The sequence below is a fragment of the Corella eumyota genome, chromosome 5, assembly GCF_963082875.1.
Source record: "Corella eumyota chromosome 5, kaCorEumy4.1, whole genome shotgun sequence".
Lineage (NCBI taxonomy): Eukaryota > Metazoa > Chordata > Ascidiacea > Phlebobranchia > Corellidae > Corella > Corella eumyota.
This window is the reverse complement of record NC_137494.1, coordinates 2,654,143-2,678,776: the sequence shown is the minus strand read 5'-3', so window position 1 is coordinate 2,678,776 and position 24,634 is coordinate 2,654,143. Positions and strand designations below refer to the sequence as shown.

General features: G+C 30.6%; 3 protein-coding genes and 4 pseudogenes across 4 annotated transcripts; all 7 read right to left on the bottom strand.

Annotated features, from left to right (window-relative positions):
• Positions 1-121: 121 nt before the first annotated feature.
• On the bottom strand, positions 122-1,169 carry LOC145753113 (intelectin-1b-like). Its single transcript, XM_082569511.1, has 3 exons — positions 932-1,169; positions 479-817; positions 122-352 (listed from the first exon to the last, which is right to left on the bottom strand). Exons 1-3 carry the CDS (start codon positions 1,097-1,099, stop codon positions 122-124), a joined length of 738 nt encoding a protein of 245 aa, XP_082425637.1. The 5' UTR covers positions 1,100-1,169.
• LOC145753112 (uncharacterized) lies at positions 1,109-2,076 on the bottom strand. Of its 2 annotated transcripts, XM_082569510.1 has the most exons (4): positions 1,938-2,076; positions 1,639-1,763; positions 1,389-1,467; positions 1,140-1,213 (listed from the first exon to the last, which is right to left on the bottom strand). In XM_082569510.1, the coding sequence occupies exons 1-4, from the start codon at positions 2,026-2,028 to the stop codon at positions 1,170-1,172; spliced, it is 339 nt and encodes a 112-aa protein (XP_082425636.1). In that variant the 5' UTR covers positions 2,029-2,076; the 3' UTR covers positions 1,140-1,169. The 2 variants fall into 2 exon arrangements, with proteins under 2 accessions (XP_082425635.1, XP_082425636.1); XM_082569509.1 differs by having other exon boundaries at positions 1,109-1,467.
• A 976-nt stretch (positions 2,077-3,052) lies between these two features.
• Positions 3,053-4,120, bottom strand: LOC145752600 (intelectin-1b pseudogene; annotated as a pseudogene).
• Positions 4,121-5,772: 1,652 nt separating this feature from the next.
• LOC145752599 (intelectin-1b pseudogene) lies at positions 5,773-6,811 on the bottom strand (annotated as a pseudogene).
• Positions 6,812-8,464: 1,653 nt separating this feature from the next.
• LOC145752598 (intelectin-1b pseudogene) lies at positions 8,465-9,469 on the bottom strand (annotated as a pseudogene).
• A 1,978-nt stretch (positions 9,470-11,447) lies between these two features.
• Positions 11,448-12,541, bottom strand: LOC145752596 (intelectin-1 pseudogene; annotated as a pseudogene).
• A 193-nt stretch (positions 12,542-12,734) lies between these two features.
• On the bottom strand, positions 12,735-22,557 carry LOC145751935 (SCO-spondin-like). The gene is made up of 27 exons (XM_082568094.1): positions 22,467-22,557; positions 22,303-22,358; positions 21,901-22,032; positions 21,574-21,690; positions 21,087-21,266; positions 20,707-20,792; positions 20,220-20,305; positions 19,974-20,082; positions 19,657-19,828; positions 19,072-19,230; positions 18,552-18,746; positions 18,115-18,282; positions 17,726-17,859; positions 17,377-17,557; positions 17,016-17,174; positions 16,709-16,839; positions 16,367-16,547; positions 16,155-16,285; positions 15,691-15,951; positions 15,388-15,502; positions 15,046-15,171; positions 14,840-14,950; positions 14,527-14,670; positions 13,862-14,411; positions 13,702-13,790; positions 13,447-13,593; positions 12,735-13,320 (listed from the first exon to the last, which is right to left on the bottom strand). The coding sequence occupies exons 1-27, from the start codon at positions 22,502-22,504 to the stop codon at positions 13,208-13,210; spliced, it is 4,071 nt and encodes a 1,356-aa protein (XP_082424220.1). The 5' UTR covers positions 22,505-22,557; the 3' UTR covers positions 12,735-13,207.
• Positions 22,558-24,634: the final 2,077 nt, after the last annotated feature.

The following is a 24,634-nucleotide window of genomic DNA, read 5'->3' as shown; positions in this document are numbered from 1 at the left end:
TAAGTTGATTGCAAAACGTATATCCAATTTATGAAGCAAGATTACTTTAACTACAGATAACTATTTTATCGTACAGTTAAATGCACACATGTTAAAGTCATGTTGACATAGATTTTAGGTTTTATCGATAAAAAATCATGAAAGTAGATTCAACCAAGCTTAATGAAGCACTCCAGCCTGTATGAGTGCCATAACCGCTCAAAGCAAGTGCAGCAAAATCTCCACAATAATTGACGTCAAAAGTCAATCCTGTTGATCCTATACAAGTATGTTCAGCGTTGTGAAGTATAGATTTAGCTTGTATCCCTGGACACAGTGCAAAAGCATCTTGTTGTTCATTTAAAACTCGATACTATAAAAGTTAAACGATTTACAATAACCCTATGCAACATAGACTCAATGGTGATCGTTTTTGTTTAATTCTTAGTATTTTCAAATAATTAAGATTATATAAAGTTTTTTTTTGGTAAATATTTACCTGAATGTATCCACTTTCAATTTGTGAAAGTGTTTCTGGAGGAAAATGATCTTTAGCTTGTTGTGCAGTTCCTTTATCGAATGTAACTGGAATACTTGGTCCGTTGTCAGTAGGCCATGTGTACACACCTGATGTAATAGGAAAGTGATTTTTGTACAAGTTGTACAAATTACCTCCATATTGTCGAAGGAATCCATTGCTGGTTCTGTATTGGAAATTGGAGGATGAATTAAATTTGTTTAGGGGTGTTTCGTTTGGCACTTCCCAAATCATGACGTCACTTGCTTGTATATCAAAATAACCTGGATTCTTGTAATCGTCACTAGATGCAGAATATACCTTTACAAATAACAAAATACCTTCAGTAGTTGCCATCGTATCTAGTTTTTAATTTATATTTATTACAAAATTATTCAAACTTTATTCTTATTTTTATTATATCTTCTTGATTACTTGTCCAAAAGTGTTCATGTTTTCGAAACTGTCATCTCCACTAGGTCGATCTGTTTTAATGCTCTGTTCTGAAGACCATTTGTCCCCAGTTGTGCAACGTCCCGAATTCATGAGATTATTTTCGTGGATTGAAGCCACAAGTGTCCAGCCTCCCCCACCTAATTTCATGTCGCAATAAACTGGGTATACAACCCCGTTCGAGTCTTCAATGTAGTAAACACCGTTGCTTTGTGAGGTATCATTGTCTAATATTTCTTTGCAGCTTTAGTACTTTTGTTAAGTCTGCTTCCAAAAAACACAATTACACATGGAACCCATGCTTTATACAAGAACAAACACTATGTACAATTTTAGTTGCAGAAATATTGTAAATAATTGAAAAATTTATTTTTGCTATTTTAGTTTGCAGAAATATTGTAAATAGTTGAAAAATTTATTTTTGCTATAAACATGCTACTTTTTTCAAAGATAGTTGTAGTGTTTGGTTGAGAAATTGTCATTTTTGAGTTTGTTGATGTTGAGTTTTCAGATTTTGTCTATATTGACATAAGTTATTAAAAATTTTTCGATAACTACACCTTATTTAAATATTGCAATATTTGATAAAACTTGCATTTTTATATTTTATTACAATTGCAAAATTTAAATTGTGGCTTTTGTATATTATTCTATTTTTGGACATTAAAAGTTAATAAAAGATAAATTACATTTAAAAACACAAGGTACACAGCGATTCCTCCTAAAATAAGTAAAGCCAGTCCGAATACAGTAATTAATACTACAACGACCTTTTGAAAGCTGGTAAACGAAGTATTTTGTTTCTTCTTTATTGCTAAGAAAATGGTTTAAAATTAAATGTTAACATTATTGTATTATAAAATAATAAAACGCATGCTATCGACCGTATGCTGTTAATTTATAAAAAATATTGAATTAAAACAGTAGTATTTCTTTTAAATTTAAATACCTCAATTATTTTTTTAAAATTTTATATTAATTTTACTACCTGTTTGATTTTCGTTATAATTTTCGCTTTGTGGCGTAGTTGTCGTTACCATATCGGAATTAAACATAACGTTATTATAAATTTCTGTCATTTAAATTTAACTAAAAACGATGTTTCATTGAAAACAAGTCAAACAAAACTGAAAATAAACAATTTTTATTCCTTTTTATAACAAAAAATATATTATTTAAATATATTAAATATTACTAACAAGATAATTGTTATGCGAGGGTGTCGTTTTATTCTTGAGCAATTTTGTTTACAAGTTATGACTTATTTTATATTTTTAATCACAAAGTTCCGGTTTCGATACCTACATAAATAACCACCTACACAAGACTTATTTTAAATAAACAAGGATAACTTTATTTAGCAACACTCTGTCATAGAAAATTTGGTGTAAAATTAGAATGCAACAGAACTACTTTTTGGCATTATTTTGGTTAGGCTTGTTTGTTCATTGCTAAAACTTTAAAAATAAACACACACAAAAAACATTTTTAATTTTTTTATTGCCTTTTATTATATATTCACATTAGTAAATTTTTAGTTATATCAAGGAGTTGATAAAGTAAATTCAAAAAACAAAATATTACAATACTAGATATTCACTGACATATGAGCAATGAATAAATCATAAAGCCAATAATGATTTATGTCATATTTATTGACACAAGCGTCGGTGACTGTTTGGTTATTGTTTTTTTTACCAAACATTAAAATGAACGACAAAGTTTTAATTTAAATACAAGAACAGCAAATAACTTGTTTGCTGAGTGACTTGCGAATTTATAAAAACCACCAAATGCTATTTCTATGTTCGTAATATTTAAAAAGTTAATGATATAACTAATTTGGGTTGCAGTTGTCATAAAATTTAATAAATTTAAAACTAATTGAGACAGAATTGTTTTAAAAAATAGTAATTATTTTTTAAGAAATCACATAAATTTCAATACGTTTTTTATAAACTTTTTGTTTTGTATTGAATTAAATTTTGTCAAAATATATGTAGTAATTGTATGCAGTCGTCAATTTTTTATATACATTCTTTAATATACCAATATGTTGAATATGCCTATGCGAAAATAAATTCATTATAAAACTCCACATTTTTATCGATAAAAAATCAAAAATGTGGATTCAACTAAACTTAATGAAGCACTATAGTCGTCGTGCGTGCCGTAACCACTATAAGCAAGCGCAGCAAAATCTCCACAATAATTTATATTGGATGTATATCCAGTTGAACCTATACACGTAAATTGAGGGTTGTTATGAGAAGGGTGTACTCTAATACCTGGACACAGCGCAAAAGCATTTCCTTTGTCATTTAAAACTCGAAACTAAGACAAAAATTATTTTTTTAAAGTGTGCCTTATTTTTTTGTAGAAAACTAAAAAAAATTATTGTAATTATTTAAAAATCATACTAAACATGTGCTAAAAAAGTTAAATACGTTGGAAAAAATACCAACTTTGACATATAAAATAAAAATTTGTGTCTTGAAATATTTTGTATGTAACCACCTTCAATATCTGGATAAGTAATTGGTCCAAAATGATATTTAGCCTGTTGTGACGATCCTTTATCAAATGTCACTGGAAAACTTGGCCCGTTGTCAGAAGGCCATGAGTACACACCTGATGTAATAGGAAAATGTATGTTGTACAAGTTGTATAAATTACCTCCATATTGATACATAAAGTTATTATTGGTTCTATATTGGAGAATAGATAAAGATTTGAATTGCTTGACGGGTGTGCCCTTTGGCACCAGCCAAATCATGATATCGCCAGCCTGTATATCACTGTAGCCTGGATTTTTATAATCTTCGCTTGTTGCTGAATATACCTTAAAAAAATTTATATAAAATTTGTTCACTGGTAATTACTTCAAATATTTTTATCACTAAAAATTGCAAAATTATTGTGGTTCCCTTTTTTTTATTTAAATAGAGTTAAATTTACTTGTCCAAAAGTGTTTCTATTCTCAAAATTTCCATCTCCTTTTGGTCGATCTGTTTTCCATCCTTGTTCGGAAGACCATTTGTCTCCAGTTGTGCAACGTCCCGAATCGAGAAGATTGTTTTCGTGTATTGAAGCTACAAGTGTCCAGCCTCCCCCACCTAATTCCATGTCGCAATAAACCGGGTATACAACCCCGTTCGAGTCTTCGATATGGTAAACAACAGTACCCTGAGAGTTTCCATTACTTAATAGTTCCCTGCAGCTCGTTTCTGTCAAAACATTTTTATAAATGTTGCAGTTTTGTTTGGTAAGCCTATCAATAAACTAAATTGTAAGTTTGTTAAAAAAAATACTTACTTGAAACGGCCGAAGTTTGAGTCGATGGCTAAAATAAAAATAGTTCGAAAATTACGTCTTATGTTAGAGTTTATTAAAACAAGTTAGATTGTATATATACAAGTAACTTAAATATGAGGTTGCCATAAGTACAATTACTCCAATAAAACTAAATAGGCCAGATACAAATAATATACCTATTGAAATATATATTCCTGAGTCCGTCATTTTTTCTACAAAACTTTAAGAAATATGTTAGCCTATTTGCTATTATAAACTATAAATGATCTTTTATTATTGCTAAATTCGGTAATAAAATTTTACTACAACTTCTTTTGATTTATAAATATGTTTTGTGTTTTTAAAATAACTCTGTATTTTTAGTAACCTTGCGTAAACTACAGAAGGTAAATTTATATTTCATTGGCTTGACTTTCAGTACGTAAGTTTTTATTTGGTCATTCTATTAATCGTTAACTTAATTTAACAAAATTACAAACTTAAACCATAGGCTACCGAAATCCTGATAGTCACTTGATTACATAAACCAATATTTGCTCATTAGCGCAATATCAAATTTTAGGCAATTATTTACTTTCGGTTACAGTATAAAACGTATTTTGTTAAAACTTTTGCTACTTTAAAAAAAAATTGTAACAAACTAAGGTTTAATCAAAAAGTTAAAACACATTGTTTATTTTGTGTGCCCGAAACATTACAAAAGTTAGGTCAAAATTTGCACAACTTATGATGTAAAATTTTAAATTTAGTTATATTATTATATTTAAAAAATTTAAATTTCCTATAAGATATATTATTTTTTTAATAAGTATCTGTTTTTGTAAACACAACACATTTGTTTATATTAAAACGGTGTCGTTCTGTTGATGTTGTGATAATAAAAAAATACTTTTAGTAAATATCTAATCTCAAAAAATTAGCTTAAAATTCTTGTCTTTGCTATCAAAAATTTGTTGAAAATAAACATAAAGCTTAAAGTCGGTTTGATCCTGTAAAAAATTGTTAATAGTAAGATTTGCCAGTTGTATTTGTCCTGAAGAAAACTGTTTTAGATAATTTTTTTGAGAATTGTATTCAAACAAAATCAAATTTAACAATCAAATTCAACAAAACATTTCCATGCGAATTTTATGGTGGTCATAATAAATTTTGATTAAAAAATATTAAAACAAAACATTTTAAGACTAATTAATTACTGAAATTTGAACAAAAAAACACCTGATTCAATATTGATTCATGACGTAGTTATTACCACTTTTTCCACAAAATGTTTTTTTTTACTTTATTTTAAACTATTTGGTACATAATTATGTGGTAACATAGTAAAAGTTTTATAAGAAATTAAATTCAATACTCAGTTTTTCTCATCAATAATATTAAATTATATTTTGTTTGGGTATATGTTTAATATTTTTAAGCGGTCGTCCAATCAGTTTTATGTACAATTTTATTAATATAACATATGACGACATGCAAAAAAATTGAATTACTCAAAAAACTCCACAAATTTATCGATAAAAAATCAAGAAAGTGGATTCAACTAAACTTAATGAAGCGCTATAGGCTGTATGGGTGCCGTAACCGTTGTAAGCAAGTGCAGCAAAATCACCACAATAGTTAATATCTGATGTAAGACCACTTGAACCTAAACACGTATACTGTGGGTTGTGGTTCGACGGTTTTGCTCTTATTCCTAAGCACAGTGCAAAGGCATTTTTTTTGTCATTTAAAACTCGGAACTATAAAGAAAACATCAAAACGTTATACCTTCTGTAGCTGTTGTGTTATGCCAACATGGTTTTTAATGAAAACATTATTTTTAATGAACCTTATTTTATATTATACAAATTTTACCTGTATATATCCACCCTCAATATCTGGATAGTTGTTTGGCCCAAAATGTTCCTTAGTCTGCTGTGCAGTTCCTTTATCGAATGTAACCGAATGACTTGGTCCGTTGTCAGAAGGCCAAGTGTACACACCTGATGCAACGGGAAAGTAAACTTTGTATAAATTGTACAAATTACCTCCATATTGCAGAAGAAAATTGTCGTCGGTTCTGTATTGAAAAACAGAATCGGATTTATATTGGCTCAGGGGAGTATCGTTGGGCACTTCCCAAATCATGACGTCATTTGCATGTATTCCGAAGTAGCCTGGATTTTTATAATCTTCGCTTGTTGCAGCATAAACCTTGGTAAATGTTGCATACAATCATTAACAAATCATTAACAAAAAATGCTTTACAGTAAATAGTTATTTGGTTAAACATTGTCTGTGAAATATTACAGATGCGCGATTTTAAAAGTTTAATTTAGGTTAATATTTACTTTTCCAAAAGTGTTTCTGTTTTCAAAATTGCCATCACCACTTGGTCGATCTGTATGCATTCCTTGTTCTGAAGACCATTTGTCTCCAGTTGTGCAACGTCCCGAATTCATGAGATTATTTTCGTGGATTGAAGCCACAAGTGTCCAGCCTCCTCCACCTAATTCCATGTCGCAATAAACTGGGTATACAACCCCGTTCGAGTCTTCGATATGGTAAACACCAGTACCCTGAGAGTTTCCATTACTCAATAGTTCCCTGCAGCTCGTTTCTGTCAAAACATTTTTATAAATGTTGCAGTTTTGTTTGGTGAGCCTATCAATAAACTAAATTGTAAGTTTGTTAAAAAAAATACTTACTTGAAACGGCCGAAGTTTGAGTCGATGGCTAAAATAAAAATAGTTTGAAAATTATGTCTTATGTTAGAGTTTATTAAAACAAGTTAGATTGTATGTATACAAGTAACTTACATATGAGGTTGCCATAAGTACAATTACTGCAATAGAACTAAATAGGCCAAATAAAAATAATATACATATTGAAATATATATTCCTGAGTCCGTCATTTTTTCTACAAAACTTTAAGAAATATGTTAGCCTATTTGCTATTATAAACTATAAATGATCTTTTATTATTGCTAAATTCGGTAATAAAATTTTACTACAACTTCTTTTGATTTATAAATATGTTTTGTGTTTTTAAAATAACTCTGTATTTTTAGTAACCTTGCATAAACTACAGAAGGTAAATTTATATTTCATTGGCTTGACTTTCAGTACGTAAGTTTTTATTTGGTCATTCTATTAATCGTTAACTTAATTTAACAAAATTACAAACTTAAACCATAGGCTACCGAAATCCTGATAGTCACTTGATTACATAAACCAATATTTGCTCATTAGCGCAATATCAAATTTTAGGCAATTATTTACTTTCGGTTACAGTATAAAACGTATTTTGTTAAAACTTTTGCTACTTTAAAAAAAAATTGTAACAAACTAAGGTTTAATCAAAAAGTTAAAACACATTGTTTATTTTGTGTGCCCGAAACATTACAAAAGTTAGGTCAAAATTTGCACAACTTAAGATGTAAAATTTTAAATTTAGTTATATTATTATATTTAAAAAATTTAAATTTCCTATAAGATATATTATTTTTTTAATAAGTATCTGTTTTTGTAAACACAACACATTTGTTTATATTAAAACGGTGTCGTTCTGTTGATGTTGTGATAATAAAAAAATACTTTTAGTAAATATCTAATCTCAAAAAATTAGCTTAAAATTCTTGTCTTTGCTATCAAAAATTTGTTGAAAATAAACATAAAGCTTAAAGTCGGTTTGATCCTGTAAAAAATTGTTAATAGTAAGATTTTCCAGTTGCATTTGGCCTGAAGAAAACTGTTTTAGATAATTTTTTTGAAATTTGTATTCAAACAAAATCAAATTTAACAATCAAATTCAACAAAACATTTCCATGCGATTTTTATGGTGGTAATAATAAATTTTTGATTAAAAAATATTAAAACAAAACATTTTAAGACTAATTAATTACTGAAATTTGAACAAAAAAACACCTGATTCAATATTGATTCATGACGTAGTTATTAACACTTTTTCCACAAAATGTTTTTTTTTACTTTATTTTAAACTATTTGGTACATAATTATGTGGTAACATAGTAAAAGTTTTATAAGAAATTATATAAATTCAATACTTAGTTTTTCTCATCAATAATATTGAATTATATTTTGTTTGGGTATATGTTTAATATTTAAAAGCGGTCGTCCAATCAGTTTTATGTACAATTTTATTAATATAACATATGACGACATGCAAAAAAATTGAATTACTTAAAAAACTCCACAAATTTATCGATAAAAAATCAAGAAAGTGGATTCAACTAAACTTGATGAAGCGCTATAGGCTGTATGGGTGCCGTAACCGTTGTAAGCAAGTGCAGCAAAATCACCACAATAGTTAATATCTGATGTAAAACCAGTTGAACCTAAACACGTATACTGTGGGTTGTGGTTCGACGGTTTTGCTCTTATTCCTAAGCACAGTGCAAAGGCATTTTTATTGTCATTTAAAACTCGGAACTATAAAGAAAACATTAAAACGTTATACCTTCTGTAGCTGTTGTGTTATGCCAACATGGTTTTTAATGAAAACATTATTTTTAATGAACCTTATTTTATATTATACAAATTTTACCTGTATATATCCACCCTCAATATCTGGATAGTTGTTTGGCCCAAAATGTTCCTTAGTCTGCTGTGCAGTTCCTTTATCGAATGTAACCGAATGACTTGGTCCGTTGTCAGAAGGCCAAGTGTACACACCTGATGCAACGGGAAAGTAAACTTTGTATAAATTGTACAAATTACCTCCATATTGCAGAAGAAAATTGTCGTCGGTTCTGTATTGAAAAACAGAATCGGATTTATATTGGCTCAGGGGAGTATCGTTGGGCACTTCCCAAATCATGACGTCACTTGCATGTATTCCGAAGTAGCCTGGATTTTTATAATCTTCGCTTGTCGCAGCATAAACCTTGGTAAATGTTGCATACAATCATTAACAAATTTGCTTTACAGTAAATGGTTATTTGGTTAAACGTTGTCTGTGAAATATTACATATGTCCGATTTTAAAAGTTTAATTTAAGTTAATATTTACTTTTCCGAAAGTGTTTCTGTTTTCAAAATTTCCATCCCCACTAGGTCGATCTGGTTTCATTCCTTGTTCTGAAGACCATTTGTCTCCAGTTGTGCAACGTCCCGAATTCATGAGATTATTTTCGTGGATTGAAGCCACAAGTGTCCAGCCCCCTCCACCTAATTCCATGTCGCAATAAACTGGGTATACAACCCCGTTCGAGTCTCTTCGATATGATAAACAGCATTGCCTTGTGAGTTTCCATTATCCAAGATTTCTATACAGCTCTTTTCTATTACAATGTTAATAAAACTTTGTTGTAAATATTATCGGTTTAAATATTGCAATTAAAAAAAAATTTGGTTTACACAAAAGGTAAAAAGATTTACTTGGTATGGCCAAGTCTTCCTGTGTGTTAAGATGTTTTACTTCTTTTTTTATGGTCTATAAAACGTATTTCGTTAAAGTTTTTTTTTTATCGTTATAAATAAAGTCTTCAGTTTTAAGGTTTCAAACATTTTTATATTAATTTTTCAAAGATTTTACCCACATGTATTAGAATCGGAAACAGGATGAACGCCGTGAAATGTAGTAGTAGAAATAGGCCTGAAACAACTTTGATTTTTTTTTTTCAGTATGAAAACTCACTTTGAGATTCCTGAAACAAAAGTAAAAAGTCACGTTGACAAAAAAGATGTAAATACTTTTAAAAATTATATATAATAGCTTTTATTAAAGAAATTGTTAACTATTACGTATTCTAAAGATAAATACCTCTAAAGGAGCTGCTTCATTATTTGTCATTGTTGTGTTATGTATACTAACTGTGGGTTCTGTCACAAAATGAAGATCAAAATCTATCGGTAGTTTTATTTTTTTAACAATAGCAGTAAACAATATATTTATTTAAAATAATTAAAATCTAGTATTAAAAAAAAATTAAATACTCGGTGACACACACATTTTTTTATGTAAGCTGAAGCTATAGATGTTATACTTTACACGACAACTTTTTTTTTTAACGTTCTGACGTTCTGTGTCATAAGACCTTGCGACAAATACATAAACGTTTAACTTGAATAAATATTTGCAGAAACTAAAGTTAATTAATTACTGAAATTTGAACAAAAAACCAGCTGATAGGTCAGTATTGATTCATGGCGTAGTTATTAACACTTTTCCACAAAATGTTTTTTTTTACCTTATTTTAAACTATTTGGTACATAATTGTATGGTAACATATTAAAAGTTTAATCAGAAATTAAATAAATTCAATACCCAGTTTTTCTGATCAATAATATTAAATTATATTTTGTTTGGCTATATGTGTAATATTTTTAAACGGTCGTCCAATCAGTTTTATGTACAATTTTATTAATATAACATATGACGGCATGCGAAAAAATTGAATTAATCAAAAAACTCCACAAATTTATCGATAAAAAATCAAGAAAGTGGATTCAACCAAGCTTAATGAAGCGCTATAGGCTGTATGGGTGCCGTAACCGCTGTAAGCAAGTGCAGAAAAGTCACCACAATAGGTAATATTTGATGTAAGACAAGTTGAACCTATACACGTATACTGTGGGTTATGGTTCGACGGTTTTGCATTTATTCCTGAGCCACCACAAGGCATGATTTGAAAAATTTGGCTTTAATTTTTTTTTAAAGTGGGTTGATTAACAGAATGATTTTGTAATAGTGCAGTCGTATGTATGTGGCAGTATATTATGTTAACGATTTAGTAAATTTGATAAACATCTTATGCTAAATTTTAATTTGTTATTTCTATTATACTCTTTTTTTATAAATATATATAAGATAAATAGTGGTTCAGTTATGTTTTTAGTAATGTTACAATTAGATTAAAGAAAATAGTTGTACAATACTCTGTTATTACGTTTCTTGTATAAAAGAGGATTAATTAAACTTATTTTAATTTTCTAGTAAAAAAGGTACTAAAACATTTTAGCAAAGTCGGCCATATAAAACACCATACAGTGCAAAACTTTGAGTTTCTTTCACAAACAATTCTAACACACATATAACAAATTTGAATGAATAGCATTTTATTTTAGGAATTAAGGGACTGCGAAACACATATATACAAGTTATAAAGCAGGTTTATTTTCACCACAAGTAACTATTTTATCGTAGATGCATGCACATATATAAGTTATGTTGCATATAGAATTCAACGATAAAAAATTAAGAATGCAGATTCAACCAAGCTTAATGAAGCGCTCCAGTCTTTATGAGAGCCATAACCATTAAAAGCAAGTGCAGAAAAATCTCCACAGTAATGGACGTCACGAGACACAGCAGTTGATCCTATATACGAATGTTCAACGTTGTGATGTGAAGGCTTAGCTTTGGTTCCTAGGCATAACGCAAACGCATTTCCTTCTCCATTTAAAACTCGAAACTATACACGATACAAAAAAAACTTAATACTATAATAAAAATGCATAGTCTATTGTTCTAAATATTTATGTATTCAAGTAAATGCATAATGTCATGGGAAATATTTCAAGTTCTTTTTAGTAAATACTTACCTGTATGTATCCACCATCAATTAGTTAAAGAGTTTCTGGGGCAAAATGATCTTTAGCTTGTTGTGCAGTTCCTTTATCGAATGTAACTGGAATACTTGGTCCGTTGTCAGTAGGCCACGTGTACACACCTGATGTAATAGGAAAGTGATTTTTGTACAAGTTGTACAAATTACCTCCATATTGTCGAAGAAATCCATTGCTGGTTCTGTATTAGAAATTGGAGGATGAATTAAATCGATTTGAAAAAGCTTTCTTTTGTGATTTTAAACTTATATAGAACTGCACCTTGACATACAAAGAACATTTATTTACATATTCTTACAAAGACTATAACTGAAATTGGAATCAAAGCAAGATTTAGTAGTTAGAAGTTATGTACTTGGAATCAAAATTAAGGAATTGGAATAAGCAAACTGCATTTTTGTTTGATCTAAAAATTCTATTTTGCCATTTAACTTGTGAAAAACACAACCTTGACATAAAAAGAACTTTTGTTTACACATTTTCTGAAAAACTTTTAAAATCGGAACGAGATTTAAGAATTGGTATCAGAATACTTGGAATCAGAATCAAGGAATTGAAATACTTAAAATCAAACATCAACAATTTGAATAATTGGAACGGGATTTAAGAATTTGTTTTTGATCTTGAAGCATTTATTTCTAAGGTGTCTTTTACTTGAGCTCATTAAACAATCTATGTAGAACGGTTCTTACACGTTTAAGTAATACATAATCATCTACTTTCTTTTCTTTTATAAGAATTGATCTACAACTTTAACTTAGAAAAAAAATATACATGTTAGGGTAATAATAATCCAATTTTCATGATATAGTTTAATGTTTAGTTATTGTTTTATTACCCCAACATTAAAAGCAAATACAACGTTTTAATTTAAATATAAGAAAAGCAAATAATTTGTTTGTTGAGTGGTTTGCAAATTAACATTATCTGCTATTGTTTTGTAAGTAATATGCCAAAAATGGTTGATCAAACATATTTTGGTTTAGTTGTAAATTTAAAAATACATGGGTCAAAATTGATTTGGTAAAATAGTAAAAAAATTCAAGAACTAACATAATTTTGCTCTCAGTAAACTTATAAAACCCATTTTATGGAAATGCTTTCTACTTTTTTCGAACAATCTTTGGTTTACCCAAAAAAGTTAAAATAGTTTGTTTATTTACTGAACGCAAAACATTAAAGAAGTTAAGCTAAAGCTGGGAAAAAATCTTAAAATGCACAACATTCCTATTAAAATAACTAACCAGAACAATAAGAAAAACAACATCAATTATAACAGAGTTTCAGCATCGCTTTGCTATTTTTCTTTAATTTGGTACAGAATAGAAATCATTAAATTTAAACAATACATCGCAAGAACGAAAAGGACGGAATATTAACAAAAATTGCACGTTTTACGACAATTAGTCGTGAAAAAAGGTATACTACGATGACACTGGTTCCTAAACACAAAACAACGTCCTATTTCGTTTGGGTTATCTTCGCAATCTACAAAAAAATGTTTTATTAATGCCCGCGTTTTTAATCTAAGTGTTTTAACTAAGAAGCTTTCAAATTAATTTTGTTTAGGTTTTATTAAAAATAATTTAACATAAGATTTAAATTATTGCTTACTTGTTTGTTGTTGTGTTGCTTCACAGCACGTTCTTGCGCATCTTGGTACAGCGAAGCTTGAAAAAGAAAAACACAAAGAAACAATTCCTTCGCAGCTCTGACCAGAACTTAATAACGATGGATTATCGGCTAAACCTGCACAAGGGTCTAAACAAAAATTATTTTTAGTTAAAGCAATGTAATTCCAACAGAATTTTAAATTTATAAAATGTCTATACTCTTAAAAAAAAAAAAAAAAAAGAGAAGTTGTTAAACCTTGATCGCAAGTTTCCTCGTTGCAGTTTTGACTTTCAGTAACAAGCCCAATACATCCAACATCGCCTGGATTTCCATTAAGGCATGACCTGCACAAAAATTTGGATAAAAATTTCATACATAAATAAAACATCTTAAATTGCTATCTATGTGTTGTTACCTGTCTCGAGATTGGGTTCCTCCTTCACAGGAGGCGCTGCAGTCACTATAAGCGGTCCATTCACTCCACTCTACCACACATTCCCCTTCGTTACATGCAAACATTTGCTCATCATCTCCCTCACAGCCTTCTCCTCCTACTTCTCCTCCAATGCACTCTCTTCTCTCTCTTATTATTCCCAATCCGCAAGTTTGGGAGCATCCCTCGGACGATGCCCAATTTCCCCAAGCACCGGGACAAGCCTGAATGTTGCAATTATCCGTTTCTTCCACAGGACCAATGCATCCAGTTTCTCCAGCGACACCACCAATGCATGAACGAGTACGTGTTATAATTCCTGGACCACACGTGGTTGAACAAGCGCTATACGATCCCCATTGATCCCAAGAACCCGGACAGACTTGAGTTTCGCATTCTTGAGTTTGGACTAAGGCAGTGCCGTAACTATCAGGTGTGCAGACTCGGTCTGCTGGACATTCTCTAAATCGACTCTGTGTACCTCCTCCACATGTTACTGGACAGGAGGTCCACTCTGACCAGGGTGTAAAGCCTAGAAAATATTAATTAGTTAAAATTTATTTTATCTTTACTAAAAATGACTGCGGTAACCAAAATATTACAAATTTTTTCAAATTATTTTGGTTATACTGTTTTTATTTGCTTACCATTGCACGGGTCCCCCTGACAAGATTGTCGCTGTCTATTTACACATGTATCGGAGTTACAAACTCGAGTTCTTCCTTGCCTTCCTTTGCCGCAAGTTTTTGAACATTCTGACCAAGCTGTCCATTCGCCAGGCGGAACAAAAGCTAACATAAAGAAATATTTTTAATTTTGTTAAAATTTTGTTGTTTTCAGAAAAGTTATAGGACATCGTTAACGATATACAAGTTTAAGTATTTTAGTGAAAACTTAAACTAGTTAAGCTAAAAAATCAATATTGATTTTAATAAAAGTATTAGTAAGTTTAAAACGTACCACATCTACCACATACAATGTCACATTGAATTCTGCTAACACACACCGCAAATGCGCCAAAGTTTTGCACAAAAATTCCACATCTTGGATCATCAGGAGTACAACCGGAGTCTGAACAAAATTAAAAAGTCAAGGTTTTTGTTTTTATTTTAGTTTTTGTTTTTATTTTAGACTTTATTCGAATATTAAAAATTTGTAAAAACAACCTTCTTCGCAAATTTCTTCGTTACAAACTTCTTGCTCCTCAGCGTCCTCTGGCGGACTGCATCCAGGGTCACCGATATTTCCTTCTATGCAAGTTCTAGTCCGGGTCCTTAAGCCCCCGTAACATGCTAAGGATAGAAAAATAAATAACGTTTATTATAAGTTTTTTACGGTTTACTACTTCAACTGTAAAATTTTGATTTAAAGGAAAAAAAATAAATTGCTAATTAATATTACCAATGGTAAGCAAATATTCACCATCCTTGCACTTTTTTAATTATCTATTTTTAACCCAAATTCGATATATAAGTTAGTAACAAAAATTAATTAGATTAATTTTTTACTTCTTGTACATTGGGACCAATCTCCATAATCTGACCACTTTGTCATACAAGGTTCACCGCAGTTTTCGGTGTCTGTGTCCGATCCCTCGCAACCTAATGCGCCGACCATACCTCCCTAATAGAAACGGTATAAGCATTAAACAAGCACTGCAATGTACACATGTATTAGCAACAACAAACTTGTTCATTTTTGGTTCAAATTACAGAATTTAAATTACTTAGGTGATGACAATTGTGATCATATGTTTATTTGCAATGTTTGGTTGTCAAACTTTTTAAGGTTTTCCTTACGTTAAACCTTACCACGCAATTTCTCGATCTAGTTCTTACTCCGTTGCCACAAGGAACTGAACATCCACCATAGTCGGTCCAAGCAGTCCACAAACCTGGACAAATCTCCAAATTACAATTCTGTGTATCAGTAAGCTCGGCATTGCAGTCCGAAGGGTTGTTTGTATATTGACAAGTCCTTGTTCTAGTCCTAGTAGCTTCTCCACAGGAAGCTGAACAGTCTTCATACTCACCCCATTCAGTAAGTGCTGGACAATTATGTCCATTGCACATCTTAACATATAAAATAAAGTTTATCAACATGCTTGAACAGGCCTCTAGTATGCTTAAATATACTGGCAGAATATGAGTCTCTAATGCCATTTTTAATTGCAAATCTAATGCATTTTTATTTAAACCTTGTTAAGAAGTTATCAACATGTTGTATTGTGTGAACGTTGTTGTTCGTAAAAAAAATTACTTAAACTTTCAGTTACCTCAATCTCAGTTGTAGGTCCCATACATCCATCGTCCCCTACTTCTCCATTTACGCAGTTTCTCTCCCGGTTTCGCGTTCCCCCTCCACACGATGAACTACATTCGCTCCATTCTCCATAATCACTCCAAACTATTAATACATTAAAACATTAACAAATATTTATTGTCGTTCAATAGCTAACAATTTTGCTGAATCAAAACTTAAACATACATGGACATTCTTGAGTGTTACAAACTTCTGTTCTCTGATTTCGTCCTTGGCAACCAACATCGCCCCTTACACCGTTTAGACAGGTTCTTTCCGACGTACGTGACCCCCCACCACATGTCCGCGTACATATACCCCAAGTTGACCACTGGTCCCAAATAGGGCAATCTTGAGTATTGCAATTCTGAAAGTAGTAATTTATCATTATTGTGAAAGGTAAATATTAAGTAAAAATAACAATCTGACAATACTCTCTTATTTTTTGACCAATATATTATGTATATCTTATACTAGATCATTGTTAACAAGGGGGTACTCGTATAAATATAACTTATTTGTTCTTACAATTGCCATGGATTCTTGTCCAATACAGCCGTCATCTCCTGGATTTCCATTTATACACCTTCTGGTTCTAACCTTTCTTCCTCTTCCGCAAGTAACTGGACAAGGTTCAAATTTCCCCCAACTTCCCCATACTAAAACAAAGTCAAACAATTTAAAATTAGTAAAAAAATTGTTGGTGTGATTCTTGGTTTAATTCTAAATGATTAATGTATAAAGAGGTATATTTGTAATTTAACGGTCCAAGGATTTACTAAATTACTTAGCTAGACTATAGCCTACAAAAAATTTTGTATATTTTTTTGCTGACCTGGACAGATTTGCGTTGCACATGGTCTTGTGCGGGAACTTCTACCCTGGCATCCAGGCGAAACGCTTGCAGTACCCCCGTTACAAGTTCTTGTCGAAGATTCTTCGCCACTGCCACATGTAAGCGAACAGGCTGACCAACTTGTCCATTGAGTATAACCTTGGTGTAACAAACTCGTTGTTAAATAAAAGTTTAATGGATTTTAAGAACAGAAATATCTTATAAAGACATACAGAAAATTTTGTTTTAAATTTTCTAGCGAATTTACATTTTATAGCCTACCTATTAAACCAATTTATCTGCGTTAATGGTCTTTAAAACGCCTATAGTTAAGTAAATTACAGATCCAAAAGTTAACTACCTGGGCAGTCTCTGATCTTGCACATTTCAGTTCTTGTTACGTCACCTTGGCAACCAACATCTCCACGCTCACCGAACCTACATCTACGCGTTGATGTTCGCTCTCCATCACCACAAGTTAGGCTGCAATCTGCCCATGGTACCCATGGAGCCCAGGATGGGCATCGTTTGGAGTTACAATTCTATTAAACATATAAAAAATCTTCAATATATCAAATTATATCAATAAAAGGTTGTAGAAAAATGCAAGATTCTTAGTATTCAAAGCATTTAAGATAACATAAGAAGTAAATTGGTTGATTTTAACTTTAAAGTACATTCGTTAAAATATAATTTTTTTTTAGCTTTACGTTATCTTGCATGGAACTTTCCCCTCTACAACCTAGATCACCGACATTTCCGTTCATACATTCCCTTGTTCGTTCTCTAGATCCAGAACCACATGATTTTGAGCATGGACTCCATTGCCCATATAGTCCCCAAACTGTAATATAATCTTTGGGTTATGTTTTTTTTATAAAGAGTAAATTAGAAAATACCTGAATGATAAAAAATGGGCTATATACGTAAAATAATCACAAACAACATTTTCTGTATTGCAACTACATATATTTCTAGTTTACGAAAAAAGAATTTTTTAAAGGTTATTTTACCTCATTTATAAATACTATAAAGAATTTTTACAAAGTCTTGAGCTATTTAATGTTGAATTTTTTTTAGGCGTTTTAAAAATTTTTACCTGGACAAGGAGTTAATAAGTTGCAATCTTTTGTTTCCCTAGTATCACCCAGGCAGCCAGCAGAGCCAGCTAAACCGTTAATACAAGTTCTTGATCGTTCCTGGGTTCCAGAAGCACAAGACCTTGAACAATCGCCCCAAAGTGTCCAAACAGACCAAGTTGGAAGACCTTAAAGTAAGGTAATTTTAAAATGTGTTTAAATCCTTTGTATTTAATATAAATCAGTAACTTAAAGGTGTAATTGTTGAATTAAATAATGTTAGACTTAGTATTTAACTTAACTTCTAGTTTTTTGCTAAACTTGTTAAATTAAATAATGTTAGACCCAGATATTAACTTAATTTTTAGTTTTTTGCTAATTTCAAATACGGTTGTTGTTACTTGAATAATTTAAAGAAATTTATCCTTATTTTTTAATAATAAAATATAGCCCTTACCATCGCCGCCACATTTTCGATTCTTGTTTACCGGCACTCCTGTGACGCTGGAGATCCATTCCTCGTGAAATTCTACGTCGGCATAAACGCCAAAAACACCAGCTCGGGCACAACCTCGACCAAATGACGTCACACCAGCCTGATACCAACTACAAGTCTCGCATCTTTGGCACACGAGAGGACCGCCAGAATCACCTGAGGTAAAATCGGTTTTTAAGTTCTAGATTTCAGAACTGCTTTAATGTAAGACATTTTTATTGTTGTTGTTATGTGTTAAAAAAAACATAAAATTGTAAGGATTTAATAGAGAATTTTAATAGAGAAAGGATTTAATAGAGAAAAAGTTACATTTATAAACATTAACCTCAGAAATTAATTTAAAAGATATTTCTTTAAATAAAGTACACAATTTTTTTTATTAAAACTTGATGTAAATGAATGTGATTAAGATTTTATATCAAAAACACCGATAAAACATAGTGATTTACAAATAGCTAAAGTTTTTCTAAAGTTTATTTACCCTGACAGGAATCTTTTCCACCTTGGGCATGACCAGCACAAATTTGTAAAGGTGGATTAATTGGAAATTGAGAGTCAGCGTATACGTCAGCACAAGCTGTATCAGTTACTATGGGAACGTTAACTTCCTGAAGTTGTTTTGCTGCAGAACCTCGGAAAGCTGTAAAGAATAATTTGTTAAGAAAGTTTAAAGGTAAGTATTTTCTAATTCAATTATTTTTTTAAAAACATGGTTTTTGTTTAATTTTTATACGAATTTTGACATTGTTTGTGCAACTGCAACTAGATGTAGTTGTTAATATAATGTATATGTTAACTTTTAAATATTTCTTTATTCAGCAACATTTTAACATTTATAACTCAGTAAAAAAGTTTAAATGTTACAATTATTTAAGTAAGTTGACATCTTCTTACAACCAACATTGCCAACATTATTTTGTGTTTAAATACATATAAACATTTTGCTTATGTTCTATGCAACTTGATGTAGTTGTATTTAAGATGTAAATGTTTTAATTCTGAATTTTAACTAAGTAGCAGTTATTTTAACTTAAGTTCTGTAGCTAATTTAGTATTTTGTGTTTACCAGTTGTTCCGAATCCAGTGATGAAACATGTAGTGCCGGGTTCGGGTACTTGCCCGTTTGGTAGACAGATAGGATAGATGTTGTTGTTGATATCAACCGGACTGTCTAACTTCATAAGTGCAACGTCGTGATATGGAAAGTTAGCTTCCTCCCAGTCTTCGTGCAATACCCACTAGAAAATTTAGTTGGTAACATTAATTTTTTTGTTTGGACAACGCATTAAAAACATTGAGTCGTTCAATCAAAGTTTCTTAAATTTTATAGCTTATTACTTAAACATATATCAATATTTCTACTTAATAAACATTGAAATTTACCTGAATAACTCGCCTTTCTTGAACATTTGGCTCTTGTTGTCTTGTCGCAGATGGATTGATTCGCCCAAAGAAAGTCTGAATTCTTGTATTTGGTTCATCAGCAATACCTCTATAACATTCAGCAACGTATAACTTTTAATATTAGTTTAAATATAACAGTTGCACATGAACATGTTTAAAGTTTTAATGTTGCTAAGATTAAATTCACTTTTTAAATACTTAGTTAATTTTAATTGCTTTACTTACCTAAAGCAATGACCAGCTGTCAATACCCAGCTAGGATCTATGAGAGATCCTCCGCATAATATTCTATCGTTAATTAGCACGTAAACCTAAATATAACATTTAGATGCTTACGTTTATCAATTCCAACACGTGTTATTTTTAAACCTTAATCGCACAATAATTTTTATGCCTACAGCTATTTTTTGACAAACTTAACTTAATCTTAAGTTTACATTCGTAATTGCATATTATTAAATTTAAGTATGACGATTTATTTTAAAAATATTATGATTTGGACCAAACTGTTATGACAAAATATAATTAATATAACAAAAGATTTGCTTGTTAAAACAACAGCTTAACAACAATGTTTTTAATTTAAGTATTTACTTGTTTCAAGCTACTTTCTATTTGTTAAATAATCTTGGTTTTAAACAAGAGTTTATGTATCATTCTATATTATCTTAAATAGATTAAAATTATTATTTTTAGGAAGATAATTCCTCACCATCCAAGGCCATCCACCAAACACAGCATTTGTTCCTCCCACAATTCTTCGACCCAGCAAAGAATCTTGTCCACAAGACGGATTTCCTGCAATATAAAACAGTATTGTAGTAGATAGTTTGCTCTTTGATAAGCCATACCAAAGGTTTGTTAATTGTAATTAATTCCTTTACTTTATTAAAAAAAATTAATTAAAGATCTTAGTTAAATAGTCTATGTGCTATTTGTTGTATAACAGTGTCAGTAATGTAGATTCTTGAAATAAACCAAGAAAAATTACATTAATATAGAAATATGTACCCATTTTTATGTCATTTATTGTGGCTATCACACAAGCTTTTAAAGTATTATTTCAAATTGTAAAATACAAATTAGTTCTACCTTCTTCTACCCGACAGCATTCGTCACTTTGATACTTGTTAATTAAACCAGTTCGTTGACCGTTACTTCCTGTTGAACAAGATTGGGAAGAACAGAAGTATGTTCCTCTTCTGTTGATACAGAATGGTTGATGAAAGGCAGGGCATCGAATAGTGCTGTTGTCTTTACATTCATCAATATCTAAGCAAATGGGTATAAAGATGTAGCATTAATTTTTGTCACACTGTTGTATAATTAAACATTAACTTTGTATTGAATCATTTTTGAGATGATAGTAACCCCTTTAAGAAGTATTCAATTTCGTGGAAAGGGCTTATCTTAAAACAATTTGATATATTTTGAAGTTGTTAATTTTGCGTTACATTTTAAATTGTATGCATGCATGCTTAAGACATTTAAAAGTAAATAATTTCGTTATTAAGATAACAAAATGTCATTAATTTTTGTTAGGTTACATTTTTATTTAGTTTGAAAACTACCATTTTACCTGAACATGTTTGACCGTTCGGATCAAGCTGAAATCCGGAAGGGCATCCACATTTAACAACATCATTTTCAACAGAACAAATTTGCTCACAACCTCCGTTGTCAATTTGGCACAAGGCTTTAAAATAAAAGAAGAATTACTCAAAGCGAGTTGATATGTTTTTTAGCTATCAAACTTATTTGATTGTGTTTGGATATTTCATTTTATTTTAGACTTAGCTGAAAAATGTCTACAATAAAGTATCAAGAACGTATTTGTTGAATTTAGATAACTTTATTTTTTTATCGTTTAAAATGCTAACTTTTTTTAGATTTCAAATACACTTACGATCGTCTTCAGTTTTTGAACATTGATTACACAGTAGAGGACAGTTTAAAAACAACTCAGTTTGAAATTGTGGAGTCGAACAAAGTTGGGCAAGTTGTGGACCACACCATGAAGCATCAGTACATTGGCCAACTAACAAATAAGGTTAGATTATTAAATAAATCATTTTTTACGTTTTATATGTATATGTTAAACGACTATAGAGTCTTAATTACAATTAGTTTGGCGTTTATTTCAGTTTATTTTAGATTAAGGGCAAAAGAAGATAGTTAAATTTATAACAAAAAGTCTTAGGTAAACGATATAATAAGTCAAACATTACTTATACTTCAAAAAGTTAAGTAGCAAAAAATTCTCCTTTTTACATTTAATTTAATATTAAATTGTTTAAATAAATTTTACCTTGTGATTCAACAACGTATATATGTAACGATCCGCATACCAATAAGAAAATTAATCTAAAAATGCAAAATCACGTTTTTTTAATGCATATTTAACACTATTAATTAAAACAAACTATCATACAATAAATTAATATCAGTAAAATTTTTAAAAGCTTGTATCACCTGTTTAACGTCATTATATGTTTTTTATTTTCTCCCATAGGGTAGTTAGCTTGGTATTAGCATGTACAATTAAGACTAACTAGTTTGATCTGAATAGTAATTAAAGTTTGTTAAACTAACGTTTAAATACCGTTTGTATGCGCGCATATATATAATAGTATACACAATTTGGGAATTATTCTACCTATTAGGCGTTAATTTTTTTAATTATATCTATCTAATATTACACTCAGTATACACTTTTAACAGCTAAACCTTGCAAACATTAGTTAATTTAAAACTTCTATCTGTGCGTCTAAGTTAAATATATACGAGTTGCTTTGCTTTTTCCTTTTTGATCATTTAGTTTTAGCTGTACGTTTTACATACTGACATCTACATTAACTATTAAATATAAACACCCTTTACTTATTTATGAACTCGTTAAATGACGCTTATTGTCTTATTTTAATTGCGTTGTGCTATTAATTTCCAACTGGCGCGTATTATGTTGTTTTTTTGTGCGCACCGACGACAGAAAATTATCCGAAGAAAAAAATGAGAAAACGCATTTGAGCCCGGGGCGATGTGTTTGTAACAAACCAGCGTGAATATCGCATCTACCGTGCTTTACTCTGCCATTTTATCGTTAAAAATAAGTCCCTGTGACGTATGCGGTTGTTTAAAGCGCGGTTACAAGTCATGACGTCATCGTAGAGTCGATGACTGGTCGGTGGCGTCAAGAAAAAAAATCCCTGCTTCGAGAGTTTGTGTTTTTGGCAGGCGACGTCTCTTAGGGAAGGTTAAAAATAAAATTGAAAAAAAGTTTACCGCAAAATAACTAGTTGCTTATAACATGACATTCTTTAATATTTTCTTTACTTAATATAAGACTTACAGACATTTTGAGCTTTATATTTCTTTTTGTTTAATATTTTAAGTTTTTATGTTAAGTTTACCCCAAAATGATTAATTAATTATAACAAGACATTCATAAAATCTTCCGTTAATTGTAGGACAATTTAAGCTTGCACTTCTTTTAGTTTAATAACTTCAAGTTTACATATTTTTCCTTTACAAATTTATCTTTAAATTTATTTAAAATACGTTTATATTTTTTAATTTTTCAACTACATGCCTAATGTCACTTGGCATTAAAATATGTCAACTTTTCCCGTAGACCTTTAGAATCCATGTTGTGGTGTGTAAAGTATTTTTAACACCTCATTGGAAATTCTATTTTTCTAAGAACCGTGATTCAGATCCCAATTGAATTGACCACATCTTTGAATTTTAATTGATTAGTTATTTTACATCTTATTCCAAATTATAATAACAAAATCATTCCGGGAAAAAATGCAATAGTTAAAATTAGAGTCATGCACGTTTTTAGCGGTCAACAGAAATTCTATTTAAATGAAGCAAACCTGTTTTTTCCCAACGCATGCGTAATGTAAGTTTATAAAAATAGACGCAAAATTACCAGACTAAATTAATCTGGTTGGCAATTATTCTATTTTTACTTTACCGGTACTTGAATAAGACAAACTAAAGGTTCAACGCATAGCTAGCGGGGTTTTTGATGTTTAGCGCCCACTAGCGCCGAGGAATATTTGTATTTTATTTCGCAAAATGATGATGTTGTTAAATGTGTTAATAATTGTGTCTTAGATTTACTGTCCTTGTCCGGTAGTGTGGCGAACCGGTCATGGCGTCGAACTACGAGCCGAAAGGTTTCGGGTTTAAGCCTCACCAACGTCACACTATTTGCCCTTGAGCCCGGCGTTTACGGATAGCTCGATCACGTCATAACATCACACCCTTCCCTCATAAAAAAAATATAAAAACCTATCACCTTAAGGTGATATGGAAAAAAAGATTCACTGTCCTTTGTCCGGTAGTAAAATATACATAACATCACACCCTTCCCTCATAAAAAAAATATAAAAACCTATCACCTTAAGGTGATATGGAAAAAAAGATTCACTGTCCTTTGTCCGGTAGTAAAATATACCAAAAAAAATATACCAATATACATAACATCACACCCTTCCCTCATAAAAAAAATATAAAAACCTATCACCTTAAGGTGATATGGAAAAAAAGATTCACTGTCCTTTGTCCGGTAGTAAAATATACCACATTAGATCACTAACCGAAAGGTTTTAAGTTTGGACCGCCCCAGTGCC